Genomic DNA, 20,279 nt, shown 5'->3' on the forward strand with positions numbered 1-20,279 from the left:
CTGCCTGTCTATCCGTTCAGTTTGCTTGGGGTGGATGAAATATACGGTAGCTTTTCTAATACTCTATCGGCAGGTGAGAAAAGGACTGGAACCAAGCCTCTCCTTTATTTTATTGTAACTTCTAAAGAAATAATGCGGAGTTAAAAGAAGTATGAAGGAGGTGGATCAAATATACGGAAGCCTTTCTAATTTAAGCATTGTCTCTATGGTTTTCTGAGTGAAGTTATGGAATGCATTACTAAATCTAGTCTACGGTGTCGTTCTGTTTTTATCAATTGTTACTTGGAGGAGACCAAAATGTGGACGGCAGGAGTCTGGGTATAATGCGTAATCTTGTTGGGATTATTGCGGAGCAGGTGATTTCTACCGGAGTTGTTGTTTTTGCTAAATATTGCTTATGTTTTTTTTTTTTTTTTAAGATTCTTTATTACAAGACCGCGCTCTCACACACACGTACGCACACACACACACACACACACACACACACACACACACACACACACACACACACACACACACACACACGTTTATTGATATTCTTTTTTTTCGGAACTCTCAGTTTTCATATACTAATCCGTGGCAGTGATTCTCTTACTTTCCATGATGCAGGTTACCTTGTGTGTGAAAATTAATTCCCACTTGTCGCCATGTGATATGTGTGAAATGTTTGTTTAAAAGCTGGGGGTTCCCTGCTTAGCCATTCATTTACCTTCATCACATCCTAGTTAGTGAAAGGCGCGTGACGTAGTCATGGTTGTCACAGGTGATGTAGTGGTCTCAGGTGTGCTACATGCAAATGGGAGGAAGCAGGTGCATAATTAACATTGAAAATGCATTTTGTCCACACGTGACATGACACATAAGTTATGGGAGAGTGACACATCACATTGCGATGGCTGGAGTTTACCAGGCCAAGGTGCTCAACTGTAAAAGCAGCCACCGGGAGAGTGTTACCTGCCTGGTGGTGCTTCGGTGTTGTGTTGTGGAGCTGCTTGCTATGGCAACGAGGTACCATTACACATGAAATGGAAAGAACAGTCGTGCACGGAAGGGAATCACGTCGCTCATTGGGTTGTGGTCTTATTCTCTAAACTAGGGGTTCTCAACCTTTTCCTAGATAAGAACCCCTTGAATTATAAGTTTAAACACATATTTGTTTCATGCTTAACCTTTAACTGCCGAGACCTTAATGAGGGACTTTCTTGTCATGCGAAGAAAACAAAGATTATCATAAGAATCGATAATTTAAATCTAAAATTAGTACATTATGACTGAGAAAACTGGAATGTTGAGCATTACATCAGATCAAAGTGGTATACATAAATTATCAGAGCAAATATCAAGTATTCAAATTTTAGTGCGTTTCTGACATATATTAGGTTTACTCATACAGGTAAGAGTAACGAAGATGTAATCGAAATGAAACCAGACTTAGAGGGACATGAGTGAACGCACAAATTCTGCAGGCGAAGGAGAATGAGGTGGGGTAGATCCTGTCTGATGTGACGCTAGAGGGATGATATAGAAGGCTGATTCAGGAACATACAAATAAAACAGACACGCAAAGAGAGTAGGAAGAAATACAGAGATACAACAGGCACTTACTTAGGTAGAAGGGAATGAAGGCAAAGAGGATATGGAAAAAATGAAAACAGATAAATCATAGTAGACGTTCGTTTAAGGCGGGGAGGTAATCAAGAAAGGAGCAGCAGAGGATCACTTGCTAACATACTGCTTCTGGATAATGGCAAACAAACAAGTGGGGGAAAAAGACTCGTATCATAGAACATTATAGAAGAGCTCAGTGCAACAACAGAAGGCTCCCTAATTAAGTCCGGAGATGGTATTTAAGGATCGCCATTTCCTGAGAAGTGATGTCTTGGTGTCGCTGTATTGGAGGCGAGTAGCGTGGAGAGAAGCATCCTTACCACTAACGCTACTTGTAAGCGTCCTCTTTACTATCTCGCCGCGTTAATGATCCAACTGTCAGCTCGCTCTTTCCCTTTGCCCTAAATGCTATGCACGGTGATTATCTTGAAATTTACAATGATGAAAATGTGTATAATTTGCTGCAGTAACTTTGATAAAACGTATGATAAGTTATGAATGATATGAGGATTTATGACGCTGGGTTGAGTTTTATAGGCGATCATTTGCACTTCCGAATGTCTGCTTACGCGGGAAACTCAGCTACACATTATGAGGTGCTTGGTTATTTGAAATATCTTTGTGTTAGAGATGAAATGTGTGCATACTGAGACTAATCAGGTGTTAGTGGTGCTGGACGGCGACATTTATGCATCTCAGCCTGTACTTTCAGCCATCCTGTACTTCTTCACTTCCGGCCATTCACTGGCAGCGCTGGAAAGAGGCAAACGTTTCCCTTAGAAACATAACTAGGATTTGTGTTATGAGACTCTTTTTTTGTGTGTTTTCTTATGACTGTCTTCAAAAGCCACGGGGACTATTAATTAAATTCTCTTTTTTGTCTGTCGCTGATGAGGCAGAATGCCTATTAAAGGATTACTGGCATGATATTCAAATGCCTTAGAAAACCCAGTGACATCCCTCTCTTAAAAGTAGTGGAGATGAGACGAATAAGTGTTTGGGAATACGGTCTTGACGTTTTAGGAGTGTCGTAACATTTTTCGTTCATTCTGTTTATGTGTGAGACCTATTCGCTCGCCCTCTGTTGCTGCTGCTAAACATTTTAAGTGTATGGTCCAGGCGTTGCATATTAGGAGTGTCGTGGCATTTCATTCCTGATCCTCGTCTTCCTGTGTGTAATGATTCATGCTAGGCGAAATCCCTCCTCTTTACTTGGTCTAGCGCAAAATGTTTGAGGGTACTGTCATTATGTTACAGGAGCGTCGTGATATCTCATAATCATCCTTGTCTTTCTAAATGAATACTGTGTTCCAAGATTAAAAAAGTATATCTATGTTTTTATGTGAAGTGAAATCTAATTTCTCTGCCGCTGTTGATGACGCTGTTACTACTGACGGATTCTCTGGTGTTGCATGCTATATAGGAAGTGCCGCGACATCTTATTTTCGTCTTCATCTTCCTGTACTGTTCCATGCGAGACGAAATCCAACCTCTCTGTTCTTGTTTATGCAGCTATTGCTGTTGACGGTTGCCTTGGTGTTTGTTGTTCACGCCACCATTGTTTGTTGCCGTGGTGTGGCCCATTGTGTGGGTGGCTCTCTACCGCTCCTTGTGATGCGGCGCGCCCACGGCTTCCCTGCTATGCTGGCGCCGAGCCTATAAGTGCTAATAGTGAGGCGCCAGAAGGACCATAACTGGTGACTTATGATTGCTAGTGCATGCTATAGTGGATGTTTTGCAGGATTATTGTATAGTTCTTGAAACACACACACACACACACACACACACACACACACACACACACACACACACACACACACACACACACACACACACACACCCTCTCTTTCTCTCTCTCTCTCTCTCTCTCTCTCTCTCTCTCTCTCTGTATGTATGTATGTATGTGCTAGGTGTCCCAGCGGCAACAGATGCTCATTACCTAACATTGATTCCCGCAAAACACACATCACCGCACAGTTGGCTCAAGTGAGGATGGCCACAAGTGTATCGGTCGCTACCAACACACTCTCCCTATATACACTGTCATGCTGCTGAGAGTGAGCAGGTGTGGTTAGACTCGTCAGGAAGCCAACTACACCTGATGCAAATAAGACCAGATGGCTACGGCAGGGTTGTGTATGGAGGGTGAGGGTGGGGTGAGGTGAGGTGGGGTGGGGTAGTATAGGGTTGGCCGCGTGGTGATGGTGATATGTAATTGGTGTCGTCCCTTTGGTTTTGGTGCTGGTGTATCGTATGGTATTGTTGTTCATTGATTGGTTATTCTGTCTTATTGTGTGTGTGTGTGTGTGTGTGTGTGTGTGTGTGTGTGTGTGTGTGTAACTCGTAAATTCTTTTGTATCGGGGTTGCCACAACACCAGTGATCGAAGTGGCTGGTTGCCGCACCCACAGGTCTCAGTCTAGCCCACACACACACACACACACACACACACACACACACATCACTAAACACTACACGTGACGTTCCTTCCATTTCTGCCTATCCGCCAGAGTACATCTCACAAACGCGTCTCATGCCCAAAGTAGGCCCACAGAAGGGCCTCTGACGTTAGGTCAGAGGTTTACCCGCCGCTATAAAGACGTTGCTTGTAAGGAAAGAGCTAAGTATATCTTTATGATAGGTGTCGGGAGTGTCTTAAGTTTCTTCCTCACCAATTGCATCCATTGCCTGGCTCCTTAGTAGAGACAGTAATCGGAAAGACTTCAGGTTGCCTCTTACGTTCCTGCGCTGAGATAGAGACGTTGACAATATAGTGAATATCAGTCTAATTGCAATAATAACTGATTTAGTATTATGATGTGAAGGAGATTGTACATCCTCAAAATAAATCATAAATTTTACCATATTTAGACTCATTTATATATTTCCCCTTAGAGGAAGGTCACCAGTGTCCCTTTTTCACATGTGTATTTCTTTTCCCAGCAGGTGCAGTGCCGGCCTCCCTCAGAGACCTTTACTCCAGGAACAGCTTCTCGTCGTCCTCAGGGTCATCAGCAACGTCCCCTGCCTCGCCCCTGGACCTGACACGCTACTCCCTGTCCTCCCTGCGTCAGTATGAGTTGGCGCAGCAAATGGTGTCGCAACAAGGCGCCGTTAGCAAGTTTCTGGGTGAGTGGTTCTGGTCAGGAGGCGCGAGGAGCCAGGTGGTGTGCTCGCTGGATTTATGACCCCTGACACTCGCCTTGTGGTTGCTGCTGTTCTGACTACTCTACCGCTTTTATTACTGTCCATCATTTTTTTTTCTACATCTTCCCGTGGAGGCATCCCTGATTGTCATCTTGGTACTTACTGCTTCTACTTCTACCACCCCACGCTCCTACATCACAGATCCCTCCCCCGCTATTATTCAACCGCAAATGTGCCTGTTCCTCCGCCGGTGTGGCATCCCATCCCTCCTTCCCTCGCTCCCCGAGACCCTCTTTGCCTGTTATCCTTCATCTTCGGCTACCGGAGGGTCACTCATCACCAGAGACTGGCAATTTTTCATTATCTCTTCCTTTTTTTGCTTTCACTTTTGCTTCCATTCCACTTTACATCTATTATGTTCGTTTTGCAGGATCACTACGCCCGCCCGGAGTGATCGGCGGTTCTAAGCCCAAGGTGGCCACGCCACAGGTGGTGAACAAGATTGAGCAGTACAAGAGAGAGAATCCAACCATCTTCGCGTGGGAAATTCGTGAGAAGCTCATTTCAGAAGCCGTGTGTACGAACTCCACCGCCCCTTCTGTCTCCTCCATCAACAGAATTCTCAGGTGAGTGTTTCAGAAGACAGGAAAGAGCAAGGCGCGCGCGCGTGTGTGTGTGTGTGTGTGTGTGTGTGTGTGTGTGTGTGTGTGTGTGTGTGTGTGTGTGTGTGTGTGTGTGTGTGTGTGTGTGTGTGTGTGTGTGTGTGTGTGTGTGTGTGTGTGTGTGTGTGTGTGTGTGTGTGTGTGTGTGTGTGTGTGTGTGTGTGTGTGTGTGTGTGTGTGTGTGTGTGTGTGTGTGTGTGTGTTTCACTGTTTGTTTGATCTGCTGCAGTCTCTGACGAGACAGCCAGACGTTACCCTACGGAACGAGCTCAGAGCTCATTATTTCCGATCTTCGGATAGTCCTGAAACCAGGCACACACCACACACCGGGACAACAAGGTCACAACTCCTCGATTTACATCCCGTACCCACTCACTGCTAGGTGAACAGGGCTACACGTGAAAGGAGACACACCCAAATATCTCCACCCGGCCGGGGAATCGAACCCGGTCCTCTGGCGTGTGAAGCCAGCGCCCTGTGTGTGTGTGTGTGTGTGTGTGTGTGTGTGTGTGTGTGTGTGTGTGTGTGTGTGTGTGTGTGTGTGTGTGTGTGTGTGTGTGTGTGTGTGTGTGTGTGTGTGTGTGTGTGTGTGTGTGTGTGTGTGTGTGTGTGTGTGTGTGTGTGTGTGTGTGTGTGTGTGTGTGTGTGTGTGTGTGTGTGTGTGTGTGTGTGTGTGTGTATCTGCATTTGCATCCCACCGGCTCTGGGCAGGAGGTGGTCATTGTTGGAGGAAGAACAAGACGTCAGGCGGTGAGTAATGAGCGCGCAAGAGGAAGCAGCTGCATTATAGAAGCAACATAAATGTCACATCAGATTAGACGCTCATTCGTTACGACGTTAATTAGTTCCATTACTATTTTCACTTACATAATTGACAAGAACTCCAGTAATAGACGAGGCGTGACGAAAGTCTTAGTGGGGTGACTTAATTCTCTCTCGTGTTGCAGGAACCGGGCAGCTGAGAGGGCGGCAGCGGACTTTGCTAGGGCGGCAGGCTATGGCTTCTATAACCCGTACTTCCCTTGGGCCAACCCCGCACTCCTCTCGCCCCTGGCCTCTTCACTCCCTCTCCAGGCCGCAGCCGCCGAGCAGGCCGCCAACACAGCCGCTGCCAAAGACAAGGGAACGTCCGCCTCATCCGCTGGACTCTCTGATGGGGAAGGTGAGAGAGAGAGAGAGAGAGAGAGAGAGAGAGAGAGAGAGAGAGAGAGAGAGAGAGAGAGATCAGTGTCATTAAGGAAATCTGGTGACTATGAGTATAAACTGTATAATTAGTGAAATTTATCTAGTTTAAGAAATACAAGGCATTCTCATTACGAGCAGATAACGTTCGCAAGGAGCAACACACGGAGGAAATAGATTAAACTACTTTACAGAGAACATTTAACTTAATGATGTACATTCATAAATATATTGATTGTGTAATTTCATTCATTCTTGAATTAGCAACTGAACGTGTCTGTCCCCCTCCCATCACGGCAGCAGTATCAAGAAATGTAATACACATCCTAGTAAAAGAAAAATATTGATATGATTCCTCATTTACTAGTCTTTGAACTCTATGATATTCTTTATCCTTCATTATCTTTGAAAATACTTAAAATGAAACGTAAACACTTAATGATGATATATTAAGCTATTTTATATCAGTAAATATTTTTCTTCTTTAAAACCAAATTTCTCTTATATTTCGATTTTATTTCTTTTTTTTCTTGCAAGAAAAATAAAGAAAAGAAAAGAAAAAAGAATAATTCGTATTTCATTTATCTGGCTGTTAATGAGTTTTATTGTTTCTTACAAGAAACGCTGAGCAATTCTTGTAAACGAAAGTTAAGTTCCATGTGCTTGTATATCTTGACTAAATATTTGATGATATTTGTTGGCCTTGAAATTTGTAATATTAATTTCCACAAAGCCATTTTATGAAACTCAGAAGAAGCCTCAACAATCAGAGGCTTCATTAAATGCCTAGCCTTTACTGCTACGAGGGCAAACAGTTTTATAGTCGGGTCAATATAAAGTGACTGCTTAGGTGTAGCCCAAGACTTCATTGGAATTCCCCAACTATTGCCATCACTTCATAGATCACGGGCTTGTTTCGTTCCTCAACACTGCTCCACCTCCTTACCTACTGTCTCTGTCTTTCTTGCTTTCCCTCTCTTTCTAAATGTATTTCCGAAATTTTAGAGAAATCATTCAAACTTTTCATCCACGTCATCGTTGAGATATAAATCAAGACGTGTTTTATGTATAAACGTGGCATATGAGCGGGGTAATGCAACCTTGCCGATACCATCATCTGACCTGACTCGCCAGTCAATCCTTGACTCCTTGGTTGTGGTCGGAGAAAGGGCTGGTGAATGTGGAGATATGGCATAGTGAAGGATCACTTGTCAAATAAACGAACCGCAACCAAACTGCCAGTTTAGAGTGACCCGACTGTAGTAGCAGCAGGTATGGTGCTGATGTAGTACTGACTAGTTTTTTTCTTCTTTTTCTGACACAGGCTCCATGTGCTTTTTACAGTGCTAGATATTGATCAGTTTAGTTTTCTGCTCCTTTTGACGCGAAGATGTACTTTATTGTTGATTATTTGAGTAAAATTAGAGCCCTTTTCGAATTATTTTGTCTCATCTGAATCTTTTTATTAAATGGGGAGGAGAGAACTCCCCAAGGGCAACAAAAGCGATTAAACAAAAAGACCCACTTTAATGCCAGCCACCAAACGGACCGAGAAAGTTACCCAAAAGAGCGGGATAAATGTCTTGAAACATCTTTCTTAAATGCGTTCAGCCCATAGGTAGATGAAAATACCTAAGCAGGCAGGGAGTTACAGTCTGCCAGAGAAAGGAATGAAAGATTCAGAGCACTGGTTAACTCTTGTGTTATAGAGAGGTGAATCTGATGTTATCTTATCTATAAATCACTATTGCTTCGTTATTTATCTTCTATCTCTCTTCCTCCTACAAATCTTTCTTCTTTCTCCAACCTCATTAACCATTCCACACACACAACCTCACACAACTCCTTCCATCCCCAGGTTCTCCCTCACATAAGGACGGGATTTCTCTCTCCGTCCCGACACCAACAGACCTGAGCACCCACTCGCCGCACTCCAACGAGGTCAGATTTCGTCGCAACAGGACGACTTTTAGTTCGGAGCAACTAGAGGAGCTTGAGAAGGAGTTCGAGAAGACCCACTACCCTGATCTGCCAACGAGGGAGAGACTGGCGGAGAAAACCTTACTGTCAGAGGCGAGAGTGCAGGTGAGGATGACCCTGTGTGAGAGAGAGAGAGAGAGAGAGAGAGAGAGAGAGAGAGAGAGAGAGAGAGAGAGAGAGAGAGAGAGAGAGAGAGAGAGAGAGAGAGAGAGAGAGAGAGAGAGAGAGAAGGGTTCAAGGGTAGGAAAAATAGGAGTAGTTATTTTGTGATGCCAGAATAACGTGGTACACTTGTGCAGGAGTAAAAGAAAGAGTGAGAGGGAGGAACGAAATGACAGGTGGTACACGTAGGAGTAATAGTCCAGAACACTTGCTACGCTTACCTAATACTTATCTACCTACTTCATATCTTTCTTTGATTTAATATGGTTCTAACAACAACTACAACAACAGCAACAACAACACCACCACCACCACCACCACCACCACCACCACCACAACAACAACAACAACAACAACAACAACAACAACAACACACACACACACACACACACACACACACACACACACACACACACACACACACACACACACCACGTGTGCTGTACATACATACATACATACATACATACACACACACACACACACACATACATACATACATACATACATACATACATACATACATACATACATACATACATACATACATACATACATACATAGAAACCCGTTTATCGTCACGCCTGCGAACGGCGGAAAAGTTTACGTAATTATTGATTGACAATAATTATCTCTGACGAAGTTGACGTTAGTAAAGATTGACTGTATTTATCCTCTAAAATACAGGAAAATTCTTCTATTAGTATTCTGTATTTGGTGTGTTACTTTAACATTTAAAGATACACCACACTTCAAAGCAAGTATTCTGCAGGTGTGTGTAAGCTGCTGACTTAAACGTGCCGCGTTGTACACCTGCGTCGGGTTGAGTGGTTTTGATTGGCTAATCTGAATGTAACTTTTTACATTTTATCTATTTGTGTATTTATATCTCTTATGCTTTTAAATTGTGTACATTTATTTATTGTCATTTTTGGAAGGGAGTGATGTGACATCTAATCCTTTACTTACCGTTCAATTTTGTCTCCCATATTCCCCAATACTTTCCTAACCAAGTAATCTAACGCTGCAGTCTCTTCACTACTTTTAGCTGAAAAATGACAAGAATAGTTTTTTTTCTTTTATCTTTATTTTTACAGTGCTCTGAATGAACATACCATTAAATTTACTTTTCTATAATTTCTTATTGGTTTATAGCTTATTTCCTTTTATATGTTGAACAAAATTACAAAATTATGGTAATTAGCAGGCGCCGGTATAGTAGTCATTACGAAAAACCTGTTAACGTCTAGCAATCTCTTTCATTGGGCTTAGTGTTTTCTTTCATCTTTAAATACTCTGATCTGCTGATGAACTTGTAAAACCTGACAGTGACTGATGATACGGAGATCAGGGAACTCAATCGATGTGACTGAGGGAAAATGAGACGCGCCGTAGAAGTTTAATGAAAATTACTGGAATTTTTTTTTACCTAAGACTTATATTTTCAAATGTACGTATTTTTTTGCGTACGTGGTTTATACTCAACTATGTATTTGAGCATAGCAATTTACTTATTCATTGGTATAGATAATGCTCATACATTATTAATACATTTTTCTCTGTCAGAATAGAGGAAAATATTGTAAGATATATTTATAGTAAACGAATAACAGATGATTTTTCCAGCACTATATTATCCATGAAATATCGTCCTAACCTTAATGAAGTCCTCTAATAGCAGGATGACCGAATATTCATTTCGTGCCATTGTACTGAAAAGATTAATTGAAAGGCTTAAGATATATACTGTTATAATATCGCTAACCAGAAGAAGGAAACATAACAGTGCTTAACAGACAAGCTTGATACAAAAACAGAATAGTAATTACAGTATTAGTAAATAATTGGTTGAACAAGACTAAGAAGGGGCAATAGTAATAGTGATGACAATGACCGTGTTACCCTCGATTTGCGTTTTCCCTCATAACAAAAAGTCAAATAAAAGACAAGAGCAACGTGACACAACAAATAAGTAACAGAATAAGAATAACAGCTCGCCCGTCCAGTCGAGTTATTTTGTGGAGATTATTGAAATTCTTGGCCCGGAAGTTTCACCTTTTAGGTTTATATTTTGAAGCTCTTTTTTTTCTTTTATCATGCCTACATATTTTCATAAGTGCTCGTCTCATTGATGGCGCTGAATCCTTGCGAAACTATCATCAGAATTATTGAATCATGAAGACACCTCTGAAAAAATACTCAATACCTTCCATGAGAATGAAAAGGAACGAGACAAGAGACACAAACTTGTGATAATACAATCCTCAGGTGTTTGTTAAAGACACAGTTGGGTTTCATAAGTCATTGAGTCTCATGGGTCAGAGATAAAGACAAAAGTTAATGTTATTTCACAAAGAGATGAATAAGGACTAGAACTTAATTCGTTTTCCTCCCTCACTTTTTTTTATCGTTACACCGAAAACATATATGACGAATGTGGAGTAAATATATAAAATTTTTGTAGACAAAGATAAAACGTTTTAAGGTAATGAAAATCTAGAACTAGTGTGTGTGTGTGTGTGTGTGTGTGTGTGTGTGTGTGTGTGTGTGTGTGTGTGTGTGTGTGTGTGTGTGTGTGTGTGTGTGTGTGTGTGTGTGTGTGTGTGATGAATCTCTCAGTTTTATCATTAAACTAACTCTATAGTAATATATTTGATTTATTATGACAAAAACTGCAGTACTTCAGTGGTATTTTGAAAACTAATTGACTGGAAATCTTTTATGTCATTAGACACAAAAAAAATCATGACACATGAAATAGAAACGCTAACACCATCTTGAGAGCTGGGGTTACTTTGCAAGGCTTAAAAGGGAGGCAGCAGAGGGGCGGGTCAGCTAGCGGAGTGGGCATGGGAGGCAGTGCTAAAGGAGGACGCTGATGAACTGAGTGGGTGAGGGTCAGGGTGAGGAGATGTCTGTCCCATCCTATAGCCTTTCTTTGGCGTCCCTAATGGAGTGTGTGGTGGGGTCTAGTGGAGTAATGATGGTATCCGTAGTGGAGTGAGTGTGTGATATATTCAGTGGTATGTGTGATGGAGACGTGAGAGAAGTAGTGGAAAGGAGTGACAGTGCCACTGCTCGTGTTGTAGATATATGGATGAGAGTTGATATTGTAGTTGTATGGATATTGAATTTGTATATGTACAGGTGTAGTAGTGGTGTAAGTAGGGGTGTGAGTTACAGGTGTTTGTATGTAAGGCAGAACTGGTGGCAGGTGAAGCTGATACTTACTTTGATTGAGTGTATTCAGTGTGTGTAGGTGGCGGGCGAGCGAGGCATAGGCGAGGCTGGCGAGTAACTTCTTCCCTGGTCCCTGACAGGTGTGGTTTTCCAACAGACGGGCCAAGTGGAGGCGGCACCAGCAGCTCAGTGTGCTCCGCCCCTACTCCTCCGACGACCCCCTCCCGCACTCTCCCACCACCACCTCCCCATACTCCGAAGTGGTGTCGAGCCCAGACACCCCTCGCTCCCCTTCCCCAACGCCCCCACCACCATCCTCCACCGCTACTCTCCCCACCACAGTCTCCACCACCACAGCCACCACCTCCGCGCCGGCCACAGTAACAGTAGCAGTGGGAACCGAAGATACCATCCGTGGCGAGTCGTTGGAGGGGCAGTCTCCCCCGCGAGCCACGTCGACACCTCCGATGCCTCTCCATCGGCCACCTTCACCTCCTCGCCATCCTCCGCCTTCACCCGTATCAGCCGCCGCCCTCAACCTGTCCACCCCCAGCCCGCTAGCCCACCCCATGTCCCGCCTTCATCAGAGTCCGCCCACAAGCTCTGTCAAGACTCCGAATCGCCTCCCTCCCCCGCCCCTTCTCCCTGCCACTCTTCTCACACTGCCTCACTATCCGGGGTTCTCCCTCGGGCGTGATCTCACCCTCACGCCCATTAACCTCTCCAGTGCCCACGCCCATGCTCGGGAGCTGATGGCGGCCCAGGCTCGTAACTTCTTCAGATCTGCCACTCAGACAGCTTACTTCGGCGCCTCCCGAGACGAGGACGACAGTGATATTGAGGTGGATCTCGAGCATGAGAAGGAGGAGAAGAAAGGCGAGGCCGTGGAGGCTCAAGATCTAAGCATCAAGAGAAAGAGGGAAGATGATGAGGAGAAAGCAGAGGAAAATGAGAAGGAGCAGGAGAAGGAGGAGATATGTGAAGAGAAGGATGACACGGGTATAGACGAGGTGATGGAGGAAGCTTAATGAAAAGATGCCACGGATCGGCGTGTTCAACATTGTTGTCCACCTGCGTCCCATCTTGGCTTCCGTTCGCTGACTCCACCTGTTCCTATATTTGGTTGCCTTCATGTTCTTTGTTCTGTTACTTCCTTTCGTTTTCTTTCCGCCGAGAGGTAAAAGCCTGCATTCGAGTCACATCAGTTGTATATATTCTAAAATGTTGCGGGAACTCCACTGGTTTTGTTAGCGGCACTTTATGTTACTGCGCAAACAATCCAGCACTTCATTAAGTCACAAATGTTTTTGATATTAGAGACAGAATTCACATTAGCTCATAGTAATTGCCGGTCACACAAATACCCTCATGTTGACTTGCTCACGTCAGGGCACGATTGCTCCAGGTGCGATGACGACCCTCTCTCAGGGGACTATGAGGGTGAGCTGGAATGATAAATGACCTACATTGATTACTTGTGACTACCCTTTGTTATTTATACCGTACTGACGCAAGGTAGATCATGGCAGGGCATTCAAGTTAATAAGCAACTCTAGAATTTTTATTACCCTCATCTATGGATTAGATATTACGAATCTTAATGATATGATATTTTGCAATAACTCAGTAACCCTGAATGCAAGACTACAGCCACGTCCCCGCCACTCTAGCGCAGCCTCTCTGCGGCTTGTTACCTCTAGGCGATCTTCGTAGGCTACAGCTTACTACTACCATGGATGTATCATGTATCCAGCTATGTTTAATCACCAGTTAATATGTACAGCACCAAAGAAGTATTTTTAATTGTGTGTGTGTGTGTGTGTGTGTGTGTGTGTGTGTGTGTGTGTGTGTGTGTGTGTGTGTGTGTGTGTGTGTGTGTTCGCCTCTCGCTGCCTCGCCAAACGGAATCGAAACGAGCAGCAGTGAATCAAACATAGACTATTAAGGCGAGGTTTCTTGAGTAACCTCTTATCTGTATAGACCCGTGAGTAATTAAGATAAACCCGGTGCATACCAGCTTTAGATTGGCTTGGCAAAGGAAAACCTCACAGGTGATCCACGTTTTCATGAAGTGTTGTCCATTGTTATATATTTCTTTTGCTGTTTTTTTTTTTTTTGTGAGAAAGGTATCTTAGTTGTCACGCCAGGTGAGTACAATGGTGAGGGTAAGCAACGCACCTCACGTGACCAAAACCATTCTGCTTTGTTCAGATTGTTTTGTATTTACTGTCATGTTGATATGCTTGTGACAGGTGAGGTGGGAAGCTGTGAGACAGATGACTTTGGAAGAAAAAAAAATGTTAAGCTCATGGATAAACAGGCATTGATGAATAATTTAAGATTGACTTAGTAGATGGCGAGTATTAAGAAGCGTTGCAAAAGAGGCGAGTAAGTATAGTTGTTTTAATATCTTCAAGATTAAATCAATTAAGTGAAATAAGATGAAAAGTGTTGATGCGTTCATTTGTTTTATTCTTCGTGACTCAAGCACTAAATTCTAGTATATCAGCACTCTCCAGATGAATTACTTGTGCCACTTGTGGGCATGTTAAAAGAAGATGTGATTTTTAGCGGCTTGAAAACGTACTGTTCCTTACTCTTTTAAGCTTTACTCATTCCCAAAGAAGTCTCAAGCATACAATTATTATTAATCCCTCGGAGCAATTGTCTCGGCGAGGAGTCTGGTGAAAACAGAGGAGGTGGACATAGAAAAAGAAAAGTTTTCATGCTGCTATAAAACACGTCTACAATGTATGTGCGTCTTCTGTACTACGAATCTCACTACGAAACCAATGTACGGTACGTATAAGTTACTCGTCGATGGAGGGCGGGAGCATTGCAACGCGGCGCCTCCGAAAACTGTCCCGGGAGGTGGTCCCGATGCAGCACTCCCGCCATACAGGCTCTGCAGCAGGCGCCGAGTATCTCAGTAGAGCTGAATTAAAACAAGGCTACAGTGTTACCGTGGTGTGTGCTTAAGTCTTTATCCTTATCCAGTCAATTCATCCTTTTTTTGCCATTGTTGACTTTGTGTTGTGATTTATTTGTTTATCTATTCATTTGTTTTGGTCTGTTTATCATTATTTTTTTCTGTGCCCTCAACTACATGCTGTGTGATGGTGCAGCTTTGGAACAGCGTGAGGTGCTGCTCCTCTCACTAGTGTAAGTGTATCTGAAATGGCTCATCTTTTTTTTCATCATTACATAAGAGAACGCGGTTTCTGTGATGAAAAAAAATGATAACGACATCATTGTTCATTGATGCAGAGAATCGGTAAGTAAACTGGTATTACAGCAAGCACACACACACACACACACACACACACACACACACACACAGATGTTCATGAAAACCTTGCGTTATTTAGATTCCCAATAAGGCGAGTAGGAAGCGATCACATCAACGAGGTGGCAACATCCAGCAACACCCGCTTCTAACACCCTGGAGAGCGTCATGGCCACTGTTCCGCTGCCTCACTTAGCATAGATATATTTACATAAGAGATCGTGGACAGGACAAAGGTAATGGTTAAGAGGAGGGTGGGAGGGAAGGATACGGCGGTTTCCTTTTGATGGAAGGTGAGGTAGGGAGGGAGAGGATAGAGGTGGATGTCCCGGATAGACGGGAGGCTCAGAACGTGGAGGAAAGGGGATGCCATGTGGGGGAGGGAAGATATGGGTAGGAGCAAGGGTGGGGAGGGTAGCAGAGGGAGAAGGCAGGGACGAACCAGTCACTATTTTTTCACAGAACTATTTTTTCACACGGTTCTCTGCATGGCGAGTATACGTGAACAATTTGATTCAATACTTGGGTCTGCTAAACACTTGGCTAAGAAAATATAATTCTGTCAAACAATTGATTTTCTACGCAGGTCAGCCTTGTATTAATCCACACGGCGACGTTTGGCATGTTAGTTCCTTTCTTCTCTCCTTGTCTCGAGTGTGGGATTCGAGTCATTGATAGCGACAATGAATGTAATTTCTCCATTCTTAGGTGTACTAGAGTCTTAAGATTTTCTACGTAGTAGTATCATGCCTATATTATTTACATAAACATAAAATGCAAGTTGACCCAAGGGATAAGTTCATACGCTCTCCATAAAACAGCTGTGATGATGGATAGATGAAAACAATATAACGAATGCTAGGGTATACCCAGTTGATAAGTAGTAAAATAAAAAGTAGTAAAAAAATATGAATGCAAGAAATTATAATAATGGATAGATTATACAATGATGGAATTTTCGAATCAGCCAATCTTCAAAGTTCATTGGTTCGAAGCGATGATTTGGAGTTATTGCCAGTCTTCAGACCGAACGTGTACGCTTCGCTGACGAGTGTGGCTGTGTTTTGTGAGTGTGTAATCCATGGACATGCAGGTGCCTCGTACTGTCGAACTGGAGGGTGATAGACACTTGTGCTCCCTTGTAGAGTGAGACAACTGAGAGTGATCGTGACTGAGGATCGAGGCGTCTTGCCTTCCTCAACTCTGGCGTCTCTGGTGAGTTGGCAGCCATCTTGTCTTTAGCAGTGTTGCCGCTCCACTTTTTCAAATAGTACCACATCAAACCAGTCAATAGTACCAAATGAGAACAAAATGTACCATAACTCTTGAATGAAATTATCTTACCTTATAATTCACTAATAATTAAAATTGCAGCTCCTCTTCTCTCATTCCAGGTGTAGGCTTTGTAGCCGTTGTTTTCTTCAGTAACTGGGTAGAAGGTTGCCACGTTTTACAATTTACATTTTAAAGCAGAGCTTTGCTGTTCAGTAGACTATTTAATGTACTTGTATTAAGTCTTGATCTCTGCTTGGTCTTTATATTGGTCACCAATGAGAATATTCTTTCAGCTGCAGCAGAGGAATGAAGCAGGGACATTAAATTCATCATGAGTTTGGATACATGAGGAAATCTTAGTGTATCACCGCACTTCTTTGAAACAGCATACCAAAACTGTTCTGGCTCCATTGATGATTCACGCAAAGATGGAATTTCAAATAGGATAAGCTCTCGCCATTCTTTATTAAATTCTTCATAATCTTGCTCTTCAATTATATTGGGGAACTTAACTGCTAAAGGATTGACAGTCTTGGGCTTTCATTCACGCACGTTTTCGGGATCTAAGGCTTCCAGTAACTGTAATTTGTCAAACATCCCAGAGGACAGGAAGTGCTGAAACATTTGCTTTGACAGGGTAACATAAAAGTTCAGTGTTTTTACCTGGAAATCATGTAGGTCTTTCTTTGAAATACTGGAGGAGGAATCCAAGGCAATGCTTTCAACTTTTGCTCCCCGATATATGTCTTTTATCTGAAGATAGTTTGATGGATCATGAAAGTTTATTTTGCTCAGGTCCTTATCCTTCAAATATTCCTTTTTCGTAAAATAACTGAGAATAGCCTTTGCACTGCTGTTGAAAGATTTCCGGAGCTTGTGTACTTTAAAGGAAGTTGCTTGAAATTCTACATTCACTTTATTTATAGCAGGCAAAATGAAGGCCAAAAAGGCAAAGAACATCCTAGTTACTGGATTGTGTAATTCTTCCAGTACTGATGAAGCAACAGCCATACCATCTTCCAAGGCAGCTCTTGTAAAATAGAGTGTAAGTGCAGGCCATTGCTCCAGGATTCTTCTTACAACCTCTTCTAACGACAACCAGCGGGTACAACTTGGGTGTAGAATTTTATGAGGTTGTCTCAGTCAATATTTGAAATTCAGTATACTCTGAGATCTGAGAGACTTTTGGGGCTGTTCATTATGTATGAATGCACATTCCTAGCTAATTTTTCGATCCGATGTGGAAGTTCCTTGCAAGCATTAAATGCACACAGGTGCATCGAATGGCAGCCGAAACCTTGAACAAAAAGGGCAGGAACTCTTTCTTTCAGTAGTGCTTGTACACCTGCTCTGCCACCCATCATAACACTTGCATTATCACTTGTAAAGCCAATCAAGTTTTCTACAGGAATTCCATGCTAATCAAAAAAGTTTACCAGTGAAGTGTATATGCCCCGGTCAGTGCAGTCTTCCACTTCCATTAAACACAAAAGCTTATCTTGAGTTCTCTGAATTTCTAGATCATAAAAACAACCAATAAGCACAAGATGTTTTGTTGTTGACAAATCGGTCGACTCGTCTATGATCAAGGAAAATATGGTTTTCTTCAAGTGAGATATTAAGTTATCAAAGTAACTAGGTCCCATTTGTTGCTTAAAAAGAGATGTTGCCTTTGTTCTCGCACACTTAACTGAACTTGCAATTTTTGAGTCAGGTGCTGCATTTGCCACAAGTCTTGGCAAATGATTCATAATGGCAATAGGCAAGTTATGCTCTGCAATAAAAGCACACAACTTTAGTTCTGATGCAACAACTTGCTTTTCAAAACTTGATGACACTGATGGTTGAAAAAAGGACATCAGTTTCTTTGATTTATCCATGGACTCCAAGTTTTTCATGTGCTTTTCAGTCTTACTGTGTCTTTAGTAGAGTTACGCTCACTGTTAATTCACAATTACACACACTACAGAATGCTTTATCTGAATTTTTACTTTTGCATATCCAGGATGAAAACCTTTTGTCATGCGCCCATTTCTCTTGAAATTTATGCTCATATTTTGTTTTCTTTTTAGGTGTGCCAGCGTCACTGTCTTCATCACTACTAAAACTTCTTTTCTGCGCTCATTTTTGTTTCAAAACTTGAGATCCAAGACTGTAGGTATTAAGTGAACGAAAAAATCAATGCGGTGTCACTCGTGCACGGTGTTAATCCATAGGCCGCCAAGGAAGGACTGAGTGAAAAACTGTGTTACACGGGCGAGGCTACTTGGTATGGGTCTACCGTACTACGAGTCTGCGACGAAACCAAGCCGTGTGCAGGACAGGTCCAGGGGCGCCCGACGAACGCTGTGGTGCCTCGTATCCACTTGCCTTATATCCTTCTTATTATATTCTCCTTGTCAAATGTATTTAGTACCAAATTTAGTCATATTATGTTAAAGTTGTACCAAAAGTACTTAAGACTCCTTAATGTACCGAATTTGGTACGTTAGTACCAAAAACGGCAATACTGGAACTTTAGTAAACATTGCATTGCCTAGGTCGCCTCGTGCTGTCCTTTCAGAAACGTAATGGCATCCGGAATTATGATTAAAGATGTGATGGAATGGAAGATAATGATTGACAATAAATGAAATGAAATGGGTTTGTTTCATACGTGTAATCTATCTTGAAACTTTTTTTTTTTTTTTTTTTTTTTTTTGTGTGTGTGTGTGTGTGTGTGTGTGTGTGTGTTTTCTAGTATAAATGAAAGAAACAGACAGTGCATAGTGTCAGTTTGCTTTGCTCATTATCAACGCTGCACCTGTTGTGTGTTAAAAGTAATCTTTACTTCTTGAATTTGTGAAGGGAAGTTGATCCACGTCACGCGAATCTTTACCATCACATGAAGGTCGCTAATTTAGCAGTTTTCTCGATGGTTGCTGAACCTTTACTGTAAAGAAATCCAGAACGGACGAAAGCGTCAAGCGGATATCATTGTAGATTATTACGCAATTTTGATCCTGATAAAATTTACGAAAGTGTCTGACAGGTGTCATAACAAAGTTAACATAAGTAATGATAAGTGATGAAAGCTTCCCGGCGATAAAAGTAATTCTGGGAGGAAAACGTTGATGTAGCTGCAAAGAGGATATTACATGAGTGTCGGCAATAATTCTTAAGGAGATTACGTGATACATGGTTGATAACACTTGGGTGGATTGCGTGAGGTTTGGTGGTGAGAAGGCGGTGAGGGGCGGATATGAAGCAATTTTTAACGTTAGAGACATACATAGGTCTGTAAATGTCCGTAAAATATCCATCATTAAAAGGAAAGTGGTACACGTATACAGTACATACGAGATGAACAATTTAGAGGAATTTTGTAAATCATACAGTAGGCAAGGTACGATCTGATTTGGCAACCGATTTTGATTCTGAGTGGATCCTGAACACGAATATTTAAACCAGATGGTTGCGTGGGAGCGGGAAAGGAGACATGGGAACTGAAAGTGTAATGGAGGGAAGTGAATCGAGTGTGTTTTGTATTGATACACGAGTGAGGACAAGTCTAATGGGCCTATGTCTACAATAAGTTTAGGAAGCCTGCTGCAGTTCGTTATGGTTTTGATTTTGCTAGTGGTGATGGTGGTGGTGGTGGTGGTGGTGGTGGTGGTGGTGGTGGTGGTGGTGGTGGTGGTGGTGGTGATGGTGATGGTGATGGTGACGGTGATGTTCATGGTCTCTTTGACTAGTGGCAGTGGTGGTAATTTTAGGAAGTGGTGGTGTGGACTCAGGGTAATGATGGTTATGGTTTTG

The 20,279-nt window shown here is 42.6% G+C and overlaps 1 protein-coding gene and 1 long non-coding RNA gene across 6 annotated transcripts in view; both read left to right on the top strand.

Moving 5' to 3' along the window:
- The window catches only part of LOC123520827 (paired box protein Pax-6-like), a 35,373-nt gene extending 20,491 nt beyond the window's left edge, over positions 1 to 14,882 (top strand). For 2 of the 5 annotated variants that reach the window (XM_045283457.1, XM_045283454.1), the window contains 5 exons: positions 4,551 to 4,736; positions 5,185 to 5,380; positions 6,364 to 6,578; positions 8,457 to 8,683; positions 12,061 to 14,882. In XM_045283457.1, coding sequence (XP_045139392.1) covers positions 4,551 to 4,736; positions 5,185 to 5,380; positions 6,364 to 6,578; positions 8,457 to 8,683; positions 12,061 to 12,948 — 1,712 coding nt within the window. In that variant the 3' untranslated portion in view covers positions 12,949 to 14,882. The remainder of the gene's footprint in view (positions 1 to 4,550; positions 4,737 to 5,184; positions 5,381 to 6,363; positions 6,579 to 8,456; positions 8,684 to 12,060) is intronic. The other 3 variants (XM_045283458.1, XM_045283455.1, XM_045283459.1) reach the window with 2 other exon arrangements.
- A 1,313-nt stretch (positions 14,883 to 16,195) lies between these two features.
- LOC123520730 lies at positions 16,196 to 19,017 on the top strand. Its single transcript, XR_006679351.1, has 2 exons — positions 16,196 to 16,421; positions 18,554 to 19,017. It is a non-coding gene; the product is annotated as an uncharacterized LOC123520730 (long non-coding RNA).
- The last annotated feature ends 1,262 nt before the right edge of the window (positions 19,018 to 20,279 follow it).

This window comes from Portunus trituberculatus, chromosome 47 (assembly GCF_017591435.1).
Source record: "Portunus trituberculatus isolate SZX2019 chromosome 47, ASM1759143v1, whole genome shotgun sequence".
NCBI classification, from domain to species: domain Eukaryota; kingdom Metazoa; phylum Arthropoda; class Malacostraca; order Decapoda; family Portunidae; genus Portunus; species Portunus trituberculatus.